The 25435-nt window shown below is 37.4% G+C and overlaps 1 protein-coding gene across 1 annotated transcript; it reads left to right on the top strand.

The window, feature by feature from the left end:
• Positions 1–73: 73 nt before the first annotated feature.
• Positions 74–21646, top strand: LOC140238081 (acidic leucine-rich nuclear phosphoprotein 32 family member A-like). Its single transcript, XM_072318006.1, has 8 exons — positions 74–370; positions 4500–4646; positions 6826–6945; positions 8110–8287; positions 9718–9819; positions 10756–10913; positions 16060–16147; positions 18521–21646. Exons 1-8 carry the CDS (start codon positions 305–307, stop codon positions 18592–18594), a joined length of 933 nt encoding a protein of 310 aa, XP_072174107.1. The 5' UTR covers positions 74–304; the 3' UTR covers positions 18595–21646.
• Positions 21647–25435: the final 3789 nt, after the last annotated feature.

Here is a 25435-nt window from a genome sequence, read left to right as displayed (position 1 = left end):
ACCGAGAGCCTATTATGTCGCACTGCGTATCTTGTCAATGACAGCTTGCTATACACGCAGTTACCCAGCCTGTTATACTGTATGCTTGCAAAGAGAGGTCCGTCGGCCGATGCGCGGTATCCCGTAAAGCACGTTGATATACGATGTGCATGCAGGCAAACTAACTACGCCGCCGTGTGTGTGTATCGAGGGTCCGCCGCTAAGCGCTTCATCTCGACTACTGACTGCCGATACTATAACGAAGTTACAGCAGCACCCAACGTTAGGAAGCTCCGCGAGTGAGTAGACTGCTTGGAAGAGCAACATGACGTCGACTCAAACCATGGATCGGAGAATTGAGCTGGAGTTACGTGGTGCGGATCCGCGGAAGGTTTGTTCAATAAATTCAGTTCTTGTTGAAGGGAGTGCTTAATCATACTTGTGTAAATGAATTGTTTTCGGTTTATTCCATGCTGCAGCTGGCGTTAATGTTTGTATGCCAATCGCGTAGGGACGCTGCCATTTTTGTCCCGTTTCAACGTTGAAACTTTGAATTTGTTCAAATATCACTCTTGTATTGAGCGTAATTTTACCTTGTAAACCAAGTAGTGTCGTACTCATGAATATCACGGACAATTTCCATGTAGAATTCAAGCACATGCCATAATCGATTTTTCGTTTACCGTTCATTTCATGATACCCTAAGCTTCTCATCTGAGAATAGCGAGGTAGGGTTTGGATAGCATGAGCAGTGTACTAGTATCTTCGCAGCATAGCGCCTTGCTGCATTGCCCTGTGTGCACCATGTGTGTTGTGTGTGGCGAGAAGTGAAACACTGGGCTGTGCACAACATGCTGGATTTGTGTGTGGAACTTTGGAAATTCAAAGTCGGAGCGAATTCGCGCCACGCATAAAAGACGGCTCGCTGGCACGTCAGTTTTCACTATTTATCCTGTGATCCGCTCAGACTGAACAATACTTACAGGGGCTGCCTGTTTTCTCTCAGGATATGCGATCATTATTTCCTACAGTATATTGTATCTTTTAAGGATGGATTAGAATCAGTCCTTGTACCTCGCAGTTTTAGTGACATCACATCACCCAGGTTGGACGCCAGTCCAGGATGGATAGAACCAACAAGGGGACTGGGGCAGTGGGACAGGCGGTTCTCTCTACCTCTCTAACAACTCTCCAGTAGAAACATCTAGAGGCAGAGCTTCTACACGTAGACATCATACACTTGCACAAATTGTAGCAGCAATTATTAGATGTCTAAACGTTAGGGGGTCTAGAGCTTATAGTGATACTAGAGTCTAAGTACAATGTAGTAATAGTATATGGTGAAACAGGTGGGATAGCAAATTAGTTGAAATTCTTCGAATTCAGTGAAATGTGCCCTTCCAAAGGCCAAATTGGGTTTTATATTACACTAGATTATTGGAGACGAGGTCTGGATTTGGTATGCAAATTTCTACATATTGCACATTTCTATTCAAAAAGAACAGTAGAACTAGAAGAACAACTTTTCTTTTCATTTCCCATATTTAGAACTTGTAATCGCTATTTTTACTCCTGATACTAAGATGAAAAAAAAAAAAGTATGCAAGACAGAAATTTGAAATGACAGAAAAAGAAAATGTCACTTGTCAGTAAAATGCTGAAAATAGTTTTCAGTAGGCTACATTGTCATAGATTCTACAGTGAACATGTTCATGATGAATGTTAAATCAATGGGTATGGAAAAGTAGCCAGAATGAAAATGAGGGTGTGTACTGGTGTTTATTTTTACAAATTGGTATAACCATGTTTTTGGCCAAAAATTTTTGGTCTTTTTCAGATGTGATGTTTGCATCATGTATGGGACCTGTAACCCCCCCCCCCCACCCCCCCCCCCCCCCAAAAAAAAAGAAGAAAGAAAGAAAGAATGGGAGTCATCAACATCTCAAAAAAGAAAATAAAAACTCCTCAAACCTTGGAAATATGTGTGCATTCCTGGTGTTCTGTTTTGCTTGTGCATCAGTACCTAGGACCTACAATTGTATATGTGACAAAGACAGCTCATTTTTGCAAATTTAGCTTTGCTTTCTTACAACAAAATAGTAGAAGAAAAGTTGTATTTTTTCACTGTTTATGAACCAAGTTGTACTGGTCCCATCCCCTCAACAAAGCCTCCAGGACAAAAAAAAACCAACAAAACAACAACTTGCAACAATGGTATGTAAAATGGGAGAGTGCAAATCCTTGTGTTCTATCATCTTGTTTGAATTTTATGAAAATAATGTTGGAATGAACATTTCATGAAGTTCCAAGAAAAACAGTTGCATACATGTACAGTGTATGTGCACACTTCTGCTTACCTGGTATATTGTACAATACAGTAAGGTCTGTATGTTATACAACTTATGTGGGATTTGAGTGAATGATTTTAAAAATGCTGGGTCTGAACAGAAGTAACTAACAGATTTATAAATGAAATAGGGAGAGAGCAATTGCTTTCTATGCACAGACGGTATTACATGGTATGTGCAGGGTACCAGAGCTCTCGGTACATTCTCTCTAGTTCTCTTTCATGTTTTGCACAAAAATATACTACGAGGTAATTTGATGTTTGTTTTGTTTTGCACATGTTTTTCACATGTTTGAATACATTTTGTTTTGAGCTTGTTGCAAATTCTTGAGGATGTTGCACAAGAATTTGAGCTTTACTTGCAGCAACGTGCTGAAACCCCTCGTGGACCACCCCGGCATAATCTCCAAGAGAATTTTCATTAAGTGGTAGTGAATCCCAGGCAATATCTCTCATCCAGCTTAGGAGACCCAGATTTTCTCAAATGGTATTTCTTAAATGCCATTTGATTTGTGTAAACAAATTAACTTTTTGATTCTGCTAATGACTGAAATGCAGACCTTGAGGAGCTGGAACCTCAGGAAGTTGTTAGTGATAAGACCTGGACCAGACTAACTGGTAACATAACGGTGGTATGCCGTTGTTTCTCGAGACCATTCAAGAAGTTACGTTCTGTATTTAAAGTGTATCTCTTTCAATAACCATGCTGTTTAAAAGGAAACCAAACCCAGAGAGAAATGTAGATTGAGCGAAAGCAGCAACTGAACACATCAGTGAAAGTTTGAGGAAAATCGGACGATCGATGCAAAAGTTATGAATTTTTAAAGTTTTGGTGTTGGAACTGCTGGATGACAAGACTGCTTTATCAATATAAAGAAAATATTAGGGAATTTCACAAAAATTATTTTTCAAGAAAATTACACATTCCATCAACTTGATACTGGCATACACTATGTTAAAGGCGCCTAGACCCAGTAGTTGTGGGGGCGCTGTTGAATGATAGTGCCGATCTGATTGGACCACTGACTACAGTGGATCGGACTTCTTCGGACTCATGGAAATGGGCCAAAGCGTAAGCGCTAAATAGGAGTCAATGGCATGGGTCTCTGTAGGAAACTTGCGTCGTGTGCCCGCGTACGCATTTGACTAAACCACCGGGTCTATGTGCCTTTAAGGTACCCCTGCTTTCTGAAAGCAGTTAGTCAAGTGCTCTTTCATTATGCTAGAAAAGTAAAATCAAGTTTGATTTTCTTTATTATTTCCTTATGATTGTTCTCCACACATGATGTCATAAACTCAAGTAGTCTCCTCATCCAACACAAAAACTTTAAAGATTCATAACTTTTGCAACGATTGTCCGATTTTCCTCAAACTTTCACTGATGTGTTGTACTAATATTGCTGCTTTCACTCAATCCACATTTCCATTTAGGTTTTGGTTTCCTTTAATGCAGATTGTCAGATTTTATGTTGTCATTTGGATGTACAAGAATGTACTTTGTACAAAGGTACATGAAACTTGTAATTCCTAGCATGTGTTTTATAACACAATAATGACCGCACAATGTATTAGAATGATGGCATTCCTTGAGATTTATGTGTGGATATGATTATATACATTTATATTTATGCGGGGCACTACAAAACCCAAGTGCCTGCCCAAAAGGGCCCCAAACTTTTAATGTAGGAAGTGCTGTACCTATACATTTGTGTACATCTTTTTGTCTTACCCAAGTGCAATTTTGGATTGGAAGGATTGATAGCATCCTAGAATGTATTGAAAGTGTGTTTATGGGTACATGTACAATGTATAATACTGTACGAGCTGAAATTTTCGCGGTGGATTTATTTTCGCGAATTTCGCGAATCGCCTTTGAACCGCAAAAATAACAACACGCGAAAAAAAACAACGTGCGAACAGATAAGCACAGTTAGACCTCGCAACCGCAAAATTAACAACATGTGAAAATGTTCTCCTCCTAGTAGCAATTCGCGAAAATATCTGTACGCGAAAATTTCAGCTCGTACAGTATGTACGTATGTATGTATGTATGGATGTAATATATCATGCAATATGTTGCTATGTGTTTACTGATGTACCTTATTCAATTTTTTTGTTTTTGTTTCAGTGTTCATGAGCTTCTTTGCATTTGTGTCCCTTTCCCATTCCCCAGGTCACGGATCTCATGCTTGACAATTGTAACAGTGCTGGGGTGATTGAGGGATTCACAGATGAGTATTGCAACTTGGAGAAGTTGAGCATGATCAACACCAAACTCACAACCTTAAAGAACTTTCCAAAACTTCCCAAACTTCAGCGGGTAAGTTGTCATAGGTGTGTGTGTGTGTGTTTGGGGGGGGGGGGGGTGGAATCATTGCCAAATGAGTCTTGAATCTTTGTGTAATTTTTAGTTATATATTGGTGATTCTTGAAAATGAGTTTTTAGCTCACCTGAGCCAAAGGCTCAAGTGAGCTATTGCGATTGCTCTTCGTCCGGCGTGCGTTGCGCGTAAACTTTTTACATTTTCATCTTCTTCTTGAGAACCCCATGACCGATTTTCACCAACTTGGCAGGTAGCATCCCTAGGGGGATATGGTCCCAGTTTGTTCAAGTGGGCACCATGCCCCATGTGGGGGGCCCCCAGAGGGCCCCCCCACCCCCTAAAATTGAGGAATCTTAAAAAAAAAAAAATCTTCCCTAGAACCAGAAGTGATAGTTAATACTATGAGTTGGCACATTGATGACTGTAGTTTCAAGTTTGCTCATGGTGGAATCAGAGGTGCCCCCCCTTTGGACCGAGGGGGGACCGAGGGGGTGGGGAAGGGTCCTAATGGGGCCCTAATTGTGCATTTTCATCTTTTTCTTGAAAATGCCATGATGAATTTTCACCAAACTTGGCAGGTAGCATCCCTAGGGGGATAGAATCTCATTCTCATCATATGGGCAACATGCCCCACCTGGGGGCCCCAGGGGCGTAAATTGGGGCCTACATTGTAAATTTTCATCTTTTTCTTGAAAACCCCATGATGAATGCCAAGTGCCCCATTTTAACAGGCATTGCTCAAAAACCTTCTCCGGGGACTACTGTAAAACGAGAAATGTTCGCGTGCATTTTAATTTCGCGAATTTCGCGAGCGCCAAGATTCGCGAAATTAAAATCCACGCGAAATTTCTTATCTACATTATATGCATTGAACGCAAGAGGCAATTCGCGAAAATTTCTTGCCTCAAAAAAGGCCGTCGGCTCCAATTCGCGAAAATTTCGTGCCGCGAATATATCATGTTTTACAGTATATGCTCTCCTTGATCAAACACATTACAAATACGCTGAAAATGAAGCATTTCACAACATTGTCATTGCGCTAGCATGTGATTGTGTACTAATGTGCAAGTGTGTACTGATAACAGGCATGTGGGACCTTTTAAGTATCTACCGATCGGCGTGTCAATATATTAGGCCCACTGTTTTTCCCCTTCAAATATGTTTACTGTGAAAGCACCTTTGATCTCTCTTTTCTTAACCCTATTCTAACTGGGCTATTTGAGACTAAGTTTTTACTGGGGGGTCAAATAGTGACCCCCCCTTCAGATCTCGGCCACCGATCGCGCGATAGCCGCGGAATTTTGCCTAAAGATATAGCTGGATGTCAACTACAAGATTACATGGTCATACAATAGAAAAATATTTCCTTTCTATTTTCAATTTTTATGCAAATTTGTGCATGAAATCATATTTTCACCTATAACTCCATCAAAAAGACTGAAGGATTGCTAAATTTTTGTGTCAGAATTCCTCAAGACATATCAAACAATTTTCATGTAAAAAAATAGCGCAATCAAAATCAATTTCTTTTGTTTTTTATTGTTTTGTTAATTTCTTATGTATCTTATTGTTTTTTCGACCTTTTGTTTTCTTTTGTTTTTTTTTGCCAAAATTTGATGCAGGCACTTTTTCAGGCTTATCTACACTAGAATTGATTAATTTTAATGGTTAAAAGTTGACATAATCCAATTTATATCAATTGAACCAAAAAACACAATTTGCACTGGATTTGCACACGATATCATGAATTTGAGCTGTTTTCGGTTTGACACGCATATGCAAAACATTACGTAACTTCAGAACAGTGTACCCGGACACCGCAAATTTGGTCTCAAAATTTGCGGGAGACTTCAATGAAAAAAAGTCGTGAAACGACGCGGCAAAATCTTTGCGCGTTGCGGAATCGTGGCACGAAACGTCGGGGGGGGGGGGGGGGGGTCAATTTGACCCCGGATCTTTCAAAAAGAAATAAAGAAAGTATCAGTCATGAAATCAACCACATGTTTAATCAGAGCATGTCTATTACGACACTGTTCAGCCCACAGAACTTGATATAATTATTGTCTTTATGTTGCTTTTGTAGAGAGATTATCATAAAAGGGTAGTCTCACATTTACACTTCAGAGTTGTGTGCACAAGACTTACATTGTAGTGTTTCACTGTTTTTCTTTGCAGCTCGAATTAAGTGACAATTCCATCAGATCTGGTCTAGAAAACCTCAAGTCATGTGCTAACCTTACGCATCTAAATCTGAGCAACAACAAAATTTCAACTATCAAGGCATTAGAACCCCTGGTAAGTACATGTCCTGTGAAGGCATATACTGAGTATTATTCAAACTTTTGTCACCTTTTGCCAATGAAATGTAGTACATAATATTTTTGATGTTGATTGTCATCTCTCTAAAGTGGTAATATTAAGCTTTGTTATCATATCCCACTGTAGTGGTATGCTCTACACAAATACTGAATTATCCTGGTCCTGTTTTATGAAGGGTTATAATTATACCCCACCCACGTATAGTGTGCATGGGGGTATATAGGAATCACTTCGGTATATAGGAATCATTTCGGGTGGTCGGTCAGGTGGTGGTGGTGGTGGGAGGGGGGGGGGGTCGGTCCGTTTCAAAGAATCTTGTGGATTAAACTAATCTCTCATTTTTTGAGCAATTGACCCCAAATTTGGCATAAGATGTGTGACTGCTATCAAAGGTAGATGTGCAAGACATTTTTTTTTTTTGTCAGTATCAAATAATATATTGCCATGGCAATGGCAAATTTTCATAAAAAACTAGATCGAACTACTTTCTCATTTTTTGAGTAATTAATCCCAAATTTGACATGTGTGCCTGCTATCGAAGGAAAATGTGCCAGATACCTTTCTTTTTTTTCGTTTTCTTTTTTTTTTTATACAGTGCACTCCTGTTATAACAAACATGGTTATAACAAAATTCCGGTTACAACGAAATAAGAATTCAGGCCGCAACACTATTGGCTCTATGTATTTTCAAAATTTCGATATAACGAAAGAAAACCGCTGGTCCAGAGGACTTTGTTAAAACAGAAGTCCACTGTGTTGCATAATACGTTGCCATGGTAACATTTTTTTTTTTTTTTTTACTGAAAAGCATACAAAAATATTGTAGATTTATCTAATTTTCTCAGTCTTTGAACATTTAGCTTGAAATTGGGCACATGTGACTGCCATGGTACATGTGACCGCCATGATACATTGATGTGCGAACTTAATCTTTTATCATTTAACAAAGTGTTGCCATGGTAACAGCATATTTTGTATGAAAATCATACAAAAATACTGTGGATTTACCTAACTTCATCAGTCTTGGAGCATTTAGCTTGAAATTTGGCATGTGTGTGGGTAGTTAACTTATTTTATAAGGGGAAAGGGTTATTACTTGATAACGTATCTTTCATTGTTTATATGAATGACCCAATGCAGAAAGACTTAACGAAGCTGACACACTTGGACCTGTTCCACAATGACGTAACACACTTACCAAACTACAGGGAAGATACGTTCAGGATGCTTACGAGTCTAAAGAGCTTAGATGGCTTTGTGGGATCAAGTGGAGAGGTTGCAGACAATTCAAGTCCTTCAGAGGATGAGGAGGAGGATGGTATGTACAATACTGTAAAACGAGGAATGTTCGTGAGCGCCAAGATTCGCGAAATTAAAATGCACGCGAAAGTTTTTGTCTACACTATATACATTGAATGCCAGAGGCAGTTTGCGAAAATTTCATGCCGCAAAAAAGGCCGTTGGCTCCAATTCGCCAAGGGAGGAGGTTCTGTTTATGTTTTCATCGGCTATTGTTTTTTGGTTTGTTTGGTTTGTATGTGTCGGTGTGCAAAATAACTCAAGAATTTAAGGATGAATTTGGATGAAACTTGCAGAAACAGTTGAGAATGACACAAGGAACAGATAATTAGATTTTGGTAGCGATCTGGGAATTTGTATGGATTTTATGAAGAAATTTCAATATTTTGGCAGATAGGGTCAGTGAACTTTGGAGTTTACGCTGGACCTTTTTTTGAGGTTTGCATACATGCACTTAAGTGTGTGCTCTAGTTTCTGCTAGGGCGAGGCGCCCTGGCAGCTTGAAGTTGATGACACATCAAAAGTCTTCTCTCATCCAGCAGTGACTGTGCAAAAACTTTAAAACTCACAACTTTTGAACAACTTGTTTAATTTTCCTGAAATATTCACTGACATCATGTTCTAATATTCTGTGTTCAGTCAATCCACATGAATATGAAGGTGAACTTGTCCTCTCAGTTTCTGCCTTTTGGACAGTGATTGGTAGTGAAAAACTGTTTCATATAGACATGTGGACATTAAATATAACCATCCCCCTTTTTCTGCAGTTTTGTCCCTGATGTAGGTTATCATGTCATTGATGTTTTGTGAATTTAATTGTCAAGCTTTTTAATGATTATCTGAATTTGACTTTGAAACAAATAAAATACATAAGAAATTCTTAAAACAGTAAAAAAGGAAAGAAATTGAATTTGATTGTGCAATTTTTTTTGCAAGAAAATTGTTCAACATGTCTTGAGGAATTCTGACACAAAAATGTAGCAATCCTTCAGTCTTTTTAACGGAGTTAACAGGCAGAAATATGATTTCATGCATAAATTTTTGTAATTGATTTACTAAAAATTGAAAATCAATATTTTTCTATTGTATGACCATACAAATGTACAATCTTGTAGTTTACATCCGGCTCTATCTTCGGGCAAAATTTGGCAGCGATCGTGCCATTGGCGGCTGATTTGAACCCCCAGTAAAAACTTGGTCTCAAATAGCCCACTTAGAATAGGGTTAAACTCTTTATGATTTGAATTATCCAGTCAAATGATAGCTAATTGACATCGACCTTCCCTAAATACATTTTTTCTTTTTCTTTTTTTAATCAGAGAAAGTTTGAGGTTCATCTCATAATCCGTATGATAACCCAGTCAGTGATAATCTGAGAAGTTGCTCATGCAATACAGAGTGCTTTCTGTGTAGGAGATACTCATTGTTTGTGTCTGCTTTACGAATAAGGAACGGAAAATGAAGAGGACGAGGATGATGAGGACGAGGAAGATGAGGACGAGGATGATGTAGATGATGCACTTGTAGATGAAGATTCTGATGAGGATTCAGGTAAGCAATGGACTGGTAGACAAGGAGGGAACTCTTTCATTCTTTCTCTCAACTTGCCTTCCAAGTATTGTGCAGTATGGGAAAAGTGAAAAACCCTTTTTCTTTCATGTATGTTTATTTGATGTTATAAAGTACCTATATACCAATTTTGTGAGATTGTAACACTAACCATGCATTTTGCATTTTCTCATGTGGAGATCTTGTGATGTAGCTACCATTTCATTTTGTCCCTAGGACCAAGTGAATAATCCGAAAGGGTGGCTTTGTCTGCACCACAAACTTTGCTATGTCTAAATATGAGCACTTATCATCCAGTATTTGGTGCTGGGCTCTGTGTTAAATGTCATCTGCTGAACCGAGTTCCACTGTTTGTGTTGGCGATTTGTGTGCTTTTTCACCATTGGCCAACACTAGCCTTTAGGGGTTATCATTTTCATCATCAGACACGAACACTCTAGACATGGCCTCATAAATCTGAGCCTGGGAGCAAAATTAAGATAGTCGTATTTCGGAGAGGGGATGACATTTGTGGCATTTCAATCCGTCTTCCTCACATTGTGTCTAAAACTAAGCAGTCATAGCTACATCTTGTAATATTTTGACTGTAATCACGCACAATCACTTTTTTTTTTCATCGCACAATTCCTGCAGACTTCGCGGTTGTGTGATCCCAACACCTAGTGCTGGAGATTGATAAATTTGATCAATATCGTTGCGTTAATGTGACCGTTGGTGTTTGAGTGTGATTCAAGGCAGTTGTTTGGGAGATAGTACTAGTACTAGCATCGAACTTGAAATCACCCATTGTAGGCCTTTCATAGATTGCAAGTTTCTCAGGGATTCTCAGGAATAATCAATGACAAGCAAACTCAAAGCAGTAAAGCTTTCATATCCTGCATACTGGTACTCCATTCTCTTTAAAACATGCATCTTCAGACGACGATGACGACGATGGGAATGAAGATGATGATGATGAAGACGAGGAAGATGATGACGATCTGGATGACGATGAAGATGAGGATGAGGATGAGGATGAAAATGTGGAGGGAAGCGACAATGTAGGCCTGGACTACTTAAATAAGTCAGATCTTGGGGTAAGTGCAAAGTTTGTCAAAAGTATATTGTCTACTTATATGCTACCACATTATCGTCAACTGAGAACTAGAAGGGCTTTATTGCAATATTTGGGGTTATTGAGTTATTGGTATCATGTTGTAGAGCCTGCTATCCTCTGCTTTATGGTGTCGGCACTATTTTACCTTTATGAACATAGGATATAAATCTAGCCACTTTCATTAAATCAACTTTTAATTCATGGAGATAGTTTTGTTTGTATTTATGTTTAAATCTTAGCAGGCAGTAGCGCCCTTCTTGTTCTCAGCTGACTATGTCTGCACCCCTCTTTTATTGACAGAAATGTGACAATACAATTAAATTAGTTTATTGAAAAAAATATATGTGCACATTTACAGTGCTGATGTTTGAAAGTGTTACATGGCTCTTAAAAACATGCATTAATTTCCTGTGAAAAATCAATAATAATACACTTAAAATATTTCCTCCATCTTTTTTTGAGCTCTGTATGATTGGAAAAGCCAAGTATGAAGTTGCAAACAATTCCTCAAATAGACATGAATTTTTATTTAGCATGAATTCCAATCGTGCTTTTTGTTTATGGTAAGAACCATTATTACCAACATTTAGAAATCTTGTTTCTCAAGCCAAAAATGTTTATTTCTTCTATTTTTATGTCAGATTTAGTCAAGTGTATTTATTTTACTTCTGGAAATATTGTTAGTGTTTAATTCTTAGGATAATTTCTCATGTCCGGTAATTTATAGGTATAGAAATGTGTGTTACGCAAAGCCTTGGTGTTAGAAACTTAAAAAGTCCTGTTACCTTTGGCAACAGTGATTTAAAAAATTTTCAAGATATGACATTTAATGCATATGTGTAGGTCTATTGTACCACAAAACATCCCGTCATATAAAATTTTTGCAATAAAGCCTAAAATATAAGGAGATATCTGTATTTTTCTCAATAAACCGTAACTGTAGACGGTTTAATCTGGAAACATTTTTATAATAACTATTGTTCACATTTTGTATATGGGTAATTCCATGAAGTTGGGGCACAAAGTGTTACATTTTAGCATAACTCAATACTAATTATGCTATACATATATTGTTTATAGGCTTTACATTTGTATTGAGACCATACATTTTCCTGGAAATTTTGTGCCATTCAGACTCAATTTTGATGAAGTTATTTTAAAAAAATGTAACAGTGTCCTGTAGCATCGTGACGTGTCCATGTAGCATCGTGATAGTTAAAATCTGGTCCTAAAAGACAAATTAATGCAATTAGCTTGACCAAAATTTGATATAATATGCATAATTACTAAATTAGTCCGATAGCTAAATATCTTTACTCTCCATTCAACAGTCTTACTTTTACAAGAAAATTACAAAAAATGTCACTATGCTACGCGGTGTCCACCAAATGTAACAAAAAAGGACACCGCGTAGCATCGTGATACATTTTGTAATTTTCTTTTAAAATTAAAACTGTGTACAGGAAATTTGAGATATTTAGCTATCTGACTAATCTAGTAAATATGCATATTACATCAAATTTTGGTCAAGCTGATTGCCATAATTTGTCTCTTAAGACCAAATTTTAAAATATCACGATGCTACATGGACACGTCACGATGCTACAGGACACCGTTACATATTGTTTAATAACTTCATCAAAATTGAGTCTGAATGGCACAAAGTTTCCTAGAAAATGAGTGGCCTCAATGCAAATGTAAAGCCTACAAACAATAAATGTATAGCATAACTAATATTGAGTTATGCTGAAATGTGTTTTTCAAATATCACGATGCTACATGGACACTGCCCCAACTTCATGGAATTACCCATATTTAACAATACTTAACATCGATTTTACCAATTCAAATTTTTACAGTGGTTGTTTCTATCCCTAACTCACATTTCAGAACAATTTTAAAGCATTAATGTTGGGTGTTTGTTTCATCTGCAAATGGTAAATTATGCCTTCAACATAATGCTGCAGCAGTATGTACAGAATTAAAATTTTGATATTTCACTTTGCATGTTGTCTTGTCATGTTTGCACAGTCACATCTGAAATTGATCTGTATTTATTAGAAATCAGTGCACAAACTGGCTTCTTCCTGTATGCAGTAAGTGCATGCCACACTTTTGGTGTTAAAAACTCACTCAAATTTTCTCTCAATTTTATTTATACTACATCTTCCACATATATGAAGTTTGTTTGTTTATTGTTGTTCTTGTTGTTCTTGTTGTTGTTGTTGTTGTTGTTGTTGTTTTTTTTTTTTGGGGGGGATACTACAGCTGTATGTGAATCAATGGATATACCTGGTATGACATTTTACACTTCTGTGCTGAAGACATGCGATTTGTATGTCAAGGGGTAATACAGTTAAACTCGCATAAGTCGATCTTCTCGGGACTGAGCAAAACACATCGACTTAGGCGAGTTTCGACTTGTACGTAAGTCGAAAAATATCGACTTAAAGTTACACCACACGTACATATGTATAATGTACATGTATGTTGTCTACTCTGGAGCCGAGAGCTGGAGCGGTGTGCCCGATATTTGCCCTTCAGCAAGACACTTTATCCACATTGATGCAGGCCACGGCTCCACACTAACTTTTATTTTGGTGGCCCCAAAATGATTGATTTTTATTTTTTGGTGGCCCGAACAAAAAACAAAACAAGCAAAACTAAATCGGTCCTACGTTCGGTCCGAAAGTTACCGTTATTTATTTCTGATTGTAAAAGCAATCATCCACCATTTACAAGTATTTTAACACCTTCCGGAGCCGAATGTTGCCGTTAATCATTTTCAAATGTAAAAACAAGCAACCGACATTCATTCTAGGATCTTACGGAGCTGAATATCATCCTTATTCATTTCCGAACGTGAAAGCAAACATCCGCTTTTTATTTCATCATCTAAATGAGCCGATTAATACCGTTAATCATTTCCAAATGTAAAAGAAACAATCTGTTACTTATTTTAGCATCGTACGGAGCAGAATATTACCGTTATTCGATCTCCAAATTCAAAAGCAAACACCCGATGTTATGATCGTAAGGAGCCGAATGTTACTGCTGTCCACTTCCGAAAGTGAAATGAATCATCTGACATTTATTTTGGCATCTTCAGGAGTGGAATGTTACATGCTATTTACTTTCGAACGTAAAAGCGAACTTTCGGCAATTATTTCATCATCGCACTGAGTTGAATACTATAGTTGTTCATTTCCGAAGGCCAAAGCAAACATTCAACATTTATTTTAGCATCTTCCGGAGCTGAATGTTACTGCTATTTACTTTCGAACATAAAAGCAAACATAAGACATTCATTTTATCATCGGACGGAGTTGAATACTATTGTTATTCATTTCCGAACGTTAAAGCAAATATCAAACATTAACTTTACCATCAAACGCAGCTAAATGTTACTGTTATTCATTTCGAAATTTAAAAGCAAACATCCGACAGTTATTTAGCATCGTATGGAGAAGAATATTACTGCTATTCACTTACGAACGTAAAAACTATCATCTGACATTTATTTTAGCATCTTCTGGAGCCGAATGTTATTGCTATTTACTTTCGAAAGTAAAAGCAAACACCCGACATTTATCTCATCGTCGTACGAAGTTGATTATTATTGTTATTCATTTCCGAACGTCAAAGGGATAATTCGACATTTACTTTAGCATCTTCCGGAGCTGAATGTTAATGTTATTTACTTTCGAACGTAAAAGTAAACATCCGACATGTATTTCATCATCGTACGAAGTTGATTATTATTGTTATTCATTTCCGAACGTCAAAGGGATAATTCGACATTTACTTAGCATCTTCCAGAGCTGAATGTAATTGTTATTTACTTTCGAACGTAAAAGTAAACATCCGGCATTTATTTTATCATCGTATGGAGTTGAATATCATTATTTTTCATATCCGAACGTCAAAGCAAACATTCGACATTTAATTTATTTCAGCATCTTCCGGATACTTTTTTTTTTATCCTTATTCATTTCCGAATGCAAAATCAAATCTCTGACATTCCAAAAGTATAAGCAAACATCCGACATTTATTTTAGTATTATACGGAATCGAATATTACCGTTATTCATTTCCAAAATTAAAAGAGCAAACACCTTATGGAACCGATTGTTACCGCTTCATTTCCAAGACTGAAGGCAAACATTCGGCTTTTTGGTGGCCCGGCGTGCGGTTTTGGTGACCCCGGTCGCAAATTAACCATTCGCGAAATCGTGATTCGATTCGCGAAAAGACTCCGCTAAATATAAGGCATAGATCGCTACACTCGGCAGGGGCTACGTCGTCCTTTCACCAGGTCTCGTTACAAAACCAAAATCTCGCGTGAGTTCTTGCGTTACCTATCGTTAATGTTAACGAAACATCGTTAATTTGCGCTAGGGATCGTTACTCATCGTTGCTACAAACGTTAATTTTCCCGATCGTTAGTTTGCGTTACTAACGATTCAGGTGAAACCGCTTGCGTTAATGAAACGTTAATGTTTATTTACGCAGTTTCTTTTGGTATATACTGTATGTAAACAAAAACTGGCGTCTCGTGATTTTGACAGTGATTTATTACACAATAAAATCTTATTCGACTTAGGCACAGTGAATTCAATGGTTTTTCCGTGAAAGTGTTCTTGGAATTTCATCGACTTAAGCGAGTATTCGACTTAAAAAATTCGACTTATGAGTGAATTAATACACGTAAGTCAATGGGGAAAAATCGGGACTTTTTAAAATTATCGACTTGCGCGATTATTCGACATATGCGATGTCGACTTAGGCGAGTTTAACTGTATTATCCCCCTGCCTTCAGAGAGTCCATTGCTTGTTTGTTGTGCTAAAAAAAAATAAAAAAAAACATGAAAATTTGATTATAAAATTGTTCAGAAATTAGTGCCACAGCAGGATAACTATGATTGTAAGTGCAATACAAATAAGATACAGAATACACACAATTTTTTTTTTTAATTCACTGATAGTGTTAATACTAACAAACCAAAGTACCGGTTGTAGCAGTAGTCCCAAGGACTTTGCAATGACAGGAATGCCATGTAATACATCTGTTGTAATGAGACATCCTCTCTTTTCTGTTTTTTATTCTCTCTCTCCATCTCTGTCAGGATGAAGATGAGGAAGAGGAGGACGACTACCAGCCAGACAATGAGTTGGATGATGAGGAGGACGTTGAAGAGGACGAGGAGGAAGATGGTAAGAAAAAACACTACACGTTGCACTCATGTTACAGTGAACACGGTTATAACAAAATTCTCATTACAACGAAATAAAAATTCAGGTCCCAAAATTGTTTGTATTGAATATCTTGATACACGTTACTGTTTGGCTCTAACAAAATTTCAATATAATGAAAGAAAACTGCTGAGACTTCGTTATAATGGGAGTTAACCGTACAAATATTTGTGGGTAGCATTTGTCAAGCTGGATACAGCATCCTTGGAATTTTGATAACGGATCGTTAACGATCGCCCCATCACTGTACAGGCATGCTAACCTGGAAACATTTAACTGCACATTACTTGAATATGAGACCATTCTGAAACAAATAATTTTCACACAACAATAGATATATAATGTACGCTTAAATGAATCCCACAAGGATTGGAACAATCATCCCCCAGCATTCCTACTGATTCCCACTGATCAGTCACTAGCCATTCCCTTTAATGATCAAGCATCAAAACAAAACTATGCAAATGCCAAATAAGACTCATGACAATGCCTTCTTGAGGGCCCATAGTCAAACATTAGATGACATTTAAGTTGTCAAAACTGTCATACCATCTGATGCTTGATTTCACTGAACTTTGTATTTTTTTTTAAATGAACTCAGAATGCTTTTCATTAGGGATAGCTTAGTATTGTTTGAGGTGAGGATTCAGCTCTTAAGGGGATGGTTTGTGAGCTACTTAGAAACCACTTTATGAAATATTTAAGGGCATTCATTTCAAAGGGGAATTCAAAGTTTATTTGATGAAAACAGATTTTGAAATGGCTGAGATATCATATCCAAAAACAAAGTAAAACAAAGCAATCCTAATAAAAGGTGGGTCCCATCTTTTATCAGGATTGCTTTATTTTGGATATTTCAGCCATTTCATGACCAATTTTTATCAGATAAACTTTGAATTTCTCTTATAATTATATGCTCTTTCATATTTCATAAGAAGTTTCTCATTATCTTAGAGAACCATCATCAAAAAGTTGGAAACCAGAACCCCCATCTAAACCAAAAACAGTACTATCCGTTTAACCCTAACTAGGCCGTGGGGGGCCTCCGAGGCCCCCCCCCCCCCTCGACGTTTCACGCGATGTATCACTATCGCGAAAAGCTATCGCCGCGACGTTTCATGACTTTTTTCTTTCAAGTCTCCCACATCTTTTGACACCAAATTTGCGATGCCCGGGCACGCGGTTCCGGAGTTGCGCATAAATATGTACGTGCATGTCTGACCAAAAATTGCTCAAAAACGTGAATTTGTGTACAATTTCAATGCAAACTGTGTTTACAGGCAAATTTCATAAAAGCATGATTATTTTGGGGTTTTATTGAGTAAAATCAATAATAACATATTTTCTTGTTGGGAACAATGTCGCGGACGAATTTCATAGAAAAAACAATGAAAATTATAAAGTCGAAAAAACAATGAAAATTATAAAGTCGGAAAAAACAAAGAAATACATAAGAAATTAAAAAAACAATGAAATACTTCAGAAATTTTTTCTGATTGCACAATTTTTTTTCTCTTACATTGCTAAGGACACTGAAAAGAATACACAAAAAATGTGCCTGTTTTGAGCTTTACTTAGTGATTTATACCAAATTGTCTGATTTCATGCATCATTATGTTTAAATTAGCATAATTTAGCATAAATGATCATTTAAAAAATAAATTAACTTCATGGTACTTTAGATTACGTCATAGGCAATTTGTGTGCCAATTTTCGTCGCGATCGCGCGGTCGATGGCCGAGATCTGGAGGGGGGCGCTGGGAGCCCCCCCCCCCTGGCCGTATCATCTACCTAAATAGCCCGGCCTAGTTAGGGTTAAAGGTCATCCATTTCCTGTGGGTGCAATTCTGCCGTAGAATAAAAAAAAACACAACAACACATGTGCATACATTTAAAAGAAAAAGAAAAAAATGCAAAGGGTAAATTAGAACATGAAAATGTGAAGTTGCCAGGAAAAGTTTAAATTGTTCTTTAAGGAGTTGTATCATACATTTCAATATACCTACTGTATGAGGTGAAATTTTCGCGTACAGATATTTTCGCGAATTGCTACTTGGAGGACATTTGCGCGTGTTGTTAATTTCGCGGTTGCGACGGTCTAACTGAACGTAACTATTTGCGCGTTGTTATTTTCGTGTGTTGTTATTTTCGCGGTTCAAAGGCGATTCGCGAAATTCGCGAAAATAAAACCACCGCAAAAATTTCAGCTCGTACAGTATCTTCTTTTATTTGTGTATCCATCTGTCAATCTAACCCCTATGTTTCTCTATTTATGTATTGCTTGAGTAAATACCTGGTGATGGATTTGCTTTCTTACTGTGATTCCTCCTACAGAAGAAGATGCACAAAGGGGAGAGAAGAGGAAAAGGGAGCTCGACGACGAAGGGGATGAGGACGATGACGACTAGGGATGGTAGATACAGGGAGGGAAGGGGATGTTTGGGTGGGTTAGGGGTAACTTTATGGCGGTTCTAAATGGGGGAGAGGCCACTGTCTACAAAGTAGAAAAGCGTATACCCTTTGGAGAAACCCATATCAACGCAATTTCCTGAATGCTCTGTATTGATTCCAAAGAATTCTCTGTATATTAACGAAAAAAAAAGTTTTGGAAAAGTAAAAGTGGTCAGGGTGACTAAGATGTATTGAATATTGTCCTCTAAGATTGTGTAATGTTCTCTCTAACTATTATGTGCGTTGCCGCTGGGTGGCGAGTTTCCTTGCTTCGTAGGTTGCCAAATTCACTAGTGTAGGAGGTTGTTAAACAGCTGTGTATTTTGAAGCAGATACCTCGCTATTTGTTTTGATTAAGGGTAACTAGCAGCCTCTTCCTACTCTGCACTGCAGTCACTCTTTTCTCAGGTACATTTTGTGAATCTGCACCAAAGTCATGGTGGTTATATGACAGAAGTCCCTTTATGGAGCACAAATACGACAGGTCCCAATCAATCCCCTTCTGGAAAAACGAAATGCTCGCAGCCATTATTCTGTAAACGACAGCAACAATGGAAGTTCTGCACACCCCCAGCACCTAATGATCAATTGATGTTGATTTGCTGCAACAAATCAAGGTGGCCGCACTGATGATAATGAAGTTGTATCTGTCTCTATATATTTATGAATGCATGTGTGCGGTGAAAAAGAAAGAAATGAAATGTGTGGTCGGGTCACTGGCCTTTCCTCAGCCACCTCCTTAACTGCTGGTACACCCACAGTCTAAGCTTGCACTAAAGGATGCAAATAAAAACGGCCGTGAGAAGATCACGACTTCGCCCATACAAACGGAAATGCATTGTAGGGGATTTTTTAAGCAAGTTGCTGTGATGTAAAACGTACCTGAAGACGTGACCGAGGTGTCTAAGCTCGAAACTGTCATGCTCTCGAGCTCACAGTAGGATGCAAATAAGGGTATCTCAGTGGCCTGTGTCAAGACGTCACCAGCATTCCAATCCTCGCCTATAGGTGTCTCGTTTGATTTAGCCGAGAGTTGATTGTAGCCAAATCATGACTTGTGTCTTTGTACATTTTGTAATTTCTAGTGATGACATGCTTATGTTTTTCTGTTCTGCAGTTCCACTTTACAGGCATGAAGGTTGATGGTCTTCATGTCATGAGCAGAATTCATGTTCACAGATTTGGTAAACTAGTGAGGTGAACTCACCGCCGTGGCTAAAGAAAGGGAGATGAGAAAAAATATGAAAATTATTATATGTATGCACTTTTGGAATAACGTCTGAGTAGTACTTCTTTGAGTCATTTTTCACTTTCCCCTGTAGCTGTAAATATTTATTACCCTTTTCTGACAATCTCATGTGAGTGAAAGCCCCATATCTGTAATTTGCCCTGTCCAGTTCTGATATGATTCCAGTTTGTTCTGTGTTTTGCTCTTCATCTCATTCAAGGCAGGCCTGAGCGTTCACTTCCCACCACCTGAAAACAAATTAATGAGGTACGAAAAAGTTAAATGAAATGGATTCAGTATTATGAAAGGAGGATTAATGCCATTAGTATGTCGCAGGTGACTAAAGTGATTTTTGTATTCCCTCCAAATTGTACATGTACTTTTTCTTTTTTGAAACTACAAATGTAATCATTGTCTCATAGATTTGATCACACATAAACACACACACACAAAAAAAAAATAGAGGTTTATGACTGTAAGGTACCTCAAATTCTTCTTAGTCTCCCATTACTTACGTAGGAAGAAGCAAAGGAGTATAAAACAAGCATTTCTATTTGTTACCCATAGTCACACATAAAATTATTGATGTGAATATCCCAGTGTGTGTGCAGTCTGAACTTGTTGCTAACAATCTTTTCTTCCTTTTTTTTTTTTTTTTTCTTTTTTTCCCTGATGAAATACCAGTACACTGTAGTGATGTAGTATGGTTTTCCTTCAATCAGTACAGAAGCCTTAAAAATGAATTAATGCCAGAGTACACATTCTGTACTGGGCAACAAAAAACAAATCAAAACCCTAAATCCACTATTCACACTGTGTTTCATGGGAGTTGTGGGGAAACCAGGACTAGTTATTATGCAGTGTGCATACCGCACTACATGGCCGCAACAATTATGTCACAAATGCAGTCGACAACCAGCTAAATTTGTATGTCAAATCAGTTTTTTTCTAGCAACTTCTGTTTTGGCTCCAGGGGACCAAAATTGAGAGATTGCTCTTGTTGCAAGTGTGGGCAACCAGAGAAAGGGAATTATTTTGAGTTTTACAGTACACTGTATGTCAATTTCTTTTTAAAATACTTATCTGATTTAGTCAGACAGAACATAAAGGCTAAATGCTACCGTGCTGTTTGATTAAAAAATCTGAAATGTGTATTGTGTAATATAGTCCTGAGGTAATCTTCATCAAGCGTTGTAATTCAGCAGTAGCTGCTCTCGATAATTCAGTTTATTGGATACGTGAGAGGTTATAAATGATAAGTCTTGTTCCTGAATTGCATATTACGTGTATCATGCAAGAAACGAATACAAGTACATTTGTAATTTCCATTATGAAGAGCTTGTGTGTTGCCTTATACATACTATCTTTGTCATGTAATTCAATGCCCCATTTTCATATGTGGATTTGTCACTTTTTTCCTCTCTTCAAAAGATGACTTTTTTCGTTTGTTTTTATCTTTATGATGATGGTACAGGCAAAATTTGTTCCACCGCTCTGTAAGTAATGTAAAAAAAAAAAAAAAATACACAAAATCAATGCATGCTACCTCGCATGTATTGGAGAAAAAAAGGCCTTTTTTCATGTTCATGTATAAAGTGTTTTTTCATACAAAATTTTCAGTGATAGACTTCTATGTTAATGTTTCTTACTGTGTACAGATTAGTTCGTTAGCTAACATGAGAGAGAGTGTAAACAAACAAGAAAAAAAATATGATGAAAACAACAGGACAGAGTACTTGCTTCTTGTGTAAATGTGGAATTACAAGCACATGTCACAGGGAGCTGTGTAACAAATGTGTCATATATGTTATCCTTTTGCTTCGTGGTGAGTGTGTAAAGACTGAAGCCCAGTTTTAACAGAACCTTTCAAACTAGAGTTGCCATGACAACGTCTGGGTAGCATCAGGGTAGCGATCGGGTAGCGTCTGGCTTATTGTTTTTTTACCCTGCCTGTTATATATTTTTAAATGATTTTTCTTCTATTTTTCTGTAGATTACTTGGATACACCCCCCCCCCCCCAAAAAACAACAACAACAAACAAACAAAAAACCAACAACAACAACAACAACAAACAAACAAACTTCCAAACCAAGATTCTGGTTGTACCCTCATCTGTCAATCATTGCTAAAGTACACTCGCATACTAATATGATTAACAAAAGACTTTGGAATGCACCCTCCCTGAGACCGAGCATAACTTGCATGTTCCCTCGCCATGTCTTTTATTAGTCACATTGATATCACAGAAACATGCAAGTTATGCTGAGTCAAGGGGAAGGTGCATTCCAATGTGTTTTATTAAACATATCAGTATTTTAGCAATGATTGACAGATGAGGTCACAACCAGAATCTTGGTTTGGAAGGTTTTTGTGGGCGTATCCAAGTACAAGTGTAATCTGCAGAAAAATAGAAGAAAATTATTAAAAAAATATATGGAATGTTTCTAGATACATGTATTTGTTTCACCGCAAAATTGATGTTGAGGGTATCATGAATCAACACAAATCAACATGCATTTGTATGTCATAAAACCTTTAAAAGGTTAGTATCCAAGGTGAACACAATTAGCCCCCTGATTTGAGCCATGGAGTTTCCCCGATTTCGATGTGTGAATATCGACAGCCTTTAAAATTGCTAGTCATGCCGGTGACCTGTACAGCGGAACCTCGTAATGAGAACATCAGCATTATAACGGTGACCTTCTTGTATCATGTGTCTCGCTATATCAGGGTACAAAAGCAAACGAATATAGGAAGGTGGGACCTGCAAAATTACTTTTGTTATAAGAAGGTCTTTGTAACATTAATTTTGACCTCTCTTTAACGAGGTTCCACTGTGTTCGTTTTGTATGCAGACATGCCATGCATTGCAATGTGCATTGTTACTGCGATGCTGATCTGAAGTGATGCTTGATTTGATTTTTAGTATAGTGTAACATTAAGTGTGAAGCTAATGGGGTATTAGTTCAGTAGACCATGTTCAGTTCATACCTACACCCTCCCAAAGCCTATATGGTGATGATTTCCCACAGCTTTTTAATTCCAAGGGGACATAGATTTTAAACTCACCTCAGAGTTGAAGTTGGCTTTAATCAATAAACCAAATTCAAACTTAAGTACAATGTACCAAGCTTTACTGAAATCCGAAAAAAAGAGGACGTTAAAGGGATCGTAAAGTTTTGGTTGAGACCTAATTTCAGGTTTCTAACATTTTTTGGTGAGATAATGAGAAACCTCTTATAAAATATGAAAGAGCATGTAATTCCATGAGTAATTCAACGTTTATTTGTTGAAAATTGGTTTTGAAATGGCCGAGATATCCAAAGCAGAGCGATTCTAGTAAAGTGTGGGACCTACACTTTATTATGATCGCTTTGGTTTACTTTGTTTTTGGATGTTTCAGTCATTCCAAACCCAATTTTCATCAAATGAACTTTGAATTCCTCTTAAAATGGTATGCTCTGTACTATTTCGTAAGTGTTTTCTTGGTATCTTGCAAAAAGTTAAAAGCCCAATTCTCATCTCCACCAATACTGTACTATCCCTTTAAGTCTTAGTGTTGCTTGTTTTCCATAAAATGCAAATTAGATGACATGCAGATATCACATTGACTCAGTGTTTAGGCCTACATGTAAAAGCAAACTGAGAAAATGTATTTGGTTATTTTTATGACTATTGTAAGGTGATGTCCTTATCAACACATCAAAATTGCAAAATTATGTAGGCCTGATCATAACCTTTTTTGGGGGAGGGGTCAAAAGTTTGACACATCTGTAACTTTTCTATTTTATGTGTGATCTAAATGAAATATTCTGTTGAATATTATTTGCTCTGTTAGATTTTAAAGTCAACATGAACTTTCAGTTGAGTTTCAATTGTTTTTCAAAAACCTTAGAAGTTGGATTTGGTCTAGATTATCAATAATGCTTGTCAAGTTCCACAGGGTATCTGCAGGGTTTGGTCATGGCTCGCAGTACAAGAAGGACTGCTTGATAGCACATGCTCCTGATAATGTACGTGTGGAGTGAGCATTCATTTGCCTGGATGTTTTGGTGTGTGTGTGTCCGTGCATACATACGTCTGTGAGGTATACCAAGTGTATCTATGTACCACTGACACGACGTCTCAGAAAGGCGGTGGTTCTTGCTGGAAATACTATACATGTACACAGGCACATCAGAATACACATACTGTATATCTATAGGATCATTTTCTCCTTTTCCCCCACTTTTGTGTACATTTTCAATATACACATTGTATCACAAATACATACGTCCAGTACATTTAAGTACAGATGCAACACTGTACATGTACACTGTTTTATATTTACAGTACAGATACATGCACATAATGCAGGTGAGTCAACATAAGGCTCATAACTGTAGGTCAAACATTGAAACTTGCTTTGTTATGGTTTGCTTGTTGAAACTGCACTGTTCAGAATTGGTCTTTTGCTGTGAAACAAGTCTGATAAAATAAATTCCATGTAGTTTAAAATCAATTTAAAATCTATAATGGACATAATTATTATGCAAGTGCCGCTGACATAAAGACATTGTACACATGAACATTATTTTGATAGTGATGAAATATCCGAGAAACTAGAATCCAGGATTTTTAAATGGGCAAACTGGTTTGACAGTGTACACGAATGTATTTTCAAATGTCTGCCATCTAACAGACTTATGCAGTTGCAGTATTTTTTTTTTTTTTTTTTAAGTGTAACAAGCATATACACGTACTGTTATACATGTATGTTATTAGGGAGCTTTAGATTTTAGACGCGCGGACGTTCAAAGAGAAAAAAACGTGATCTGAGCGTGCGCAATAACTTGATCCGCGCTACTGCGCACGCTCAGATCATGTTTTTTCTCTTTGTACGTCCGCGCGTCTAAAATCTAAAGCTCCCTAATATGTGAACATGAAAACGCCAGTGTTGATCTTATCCAAGGCTCTCCAGCAAAATTGGTTTGACTGTCCCATTCCTGTCTCTGTCCACATGTTGCAAAGAACACCCCCCCCCCCTTTATCTTTCCTTTCTTTAAAGTCATATTTGAAATGACAAAGGGACCAAACAAAAAAAAACCGATGGACAAAACCAAACACAGAGAAAAACTTGAATCATTCAAATGATTTGAATAAATGAATAACCATGACAAATTGGAACACAGCGAGAACACTAGTGTAACACAGTTACAGACAGACACACATTTACATACGAAGCATATATACCCATCATTGCGTCCCCATTAACTTGCTCGTGAGTTCAACGTCGTGTTCACATTACATACAATGTACAGTATTTGCATCAAAGAGCAGTTTGTGTTATACATTGTACAATTGTATTCTACTCTTGAAAAAGACATACACAGCGCGGTACAGACTGGCAAATGGTGGAGATCCTAAAGATCGCGATCATCTTTAGTTTTACCAGTGTGACCATGGTTTGTAAAATGTAAGTGTACACTGTATTTATAATAATCGAGGAACCTTGACGTGTATACATACCAAAGAGTGCCTGCGCTTCTATACTCTTTGATACATACTAAAATTTACGGAGCGGATTTTC

Source organism: Diadema setosum, chromosome 14 (genome assembly GCF_964275005.1).
Source record: "Diadema setosum chromosome 14, eeDiaSeto1, whole genome shotgun sequence".
NCBI classification, from domain to species: domain Eukaryota; kingdom Metazoa; phylum Echinodermata; class Echinoidea; order Diadematoida; family Diadematidae; genus Diadema; species Diadema setosum.
This window is presented reverse-complemented; position numbering and strand designations above follow the sequence as displayed.

Excerpts from the sequence above, each read along its gene's own strand:
- LOC140238081 (XM_072318006.1), top strand. The coding sequence starts at position 305 with ATGACGTCGACTCAAACCATGGATCGGAGAATTGAGCTGGAGTTACGT. Across the intron at positions 8,288-9,717 it reads AGAGGATGAGGAGGAGGATG|GAACGGAAAATGAAGAGGAC; the intron begins GTATGTACAATA and ends TTTACGAATAAG. Across the intron at positions 10,914-16,059 it reads TAAATAAGTCAGATCTTGGG|GATGAAGATGAGGAAGAGGA; the intron begins GTAAGTGCAAAG and ends CATCTCTGTCAG.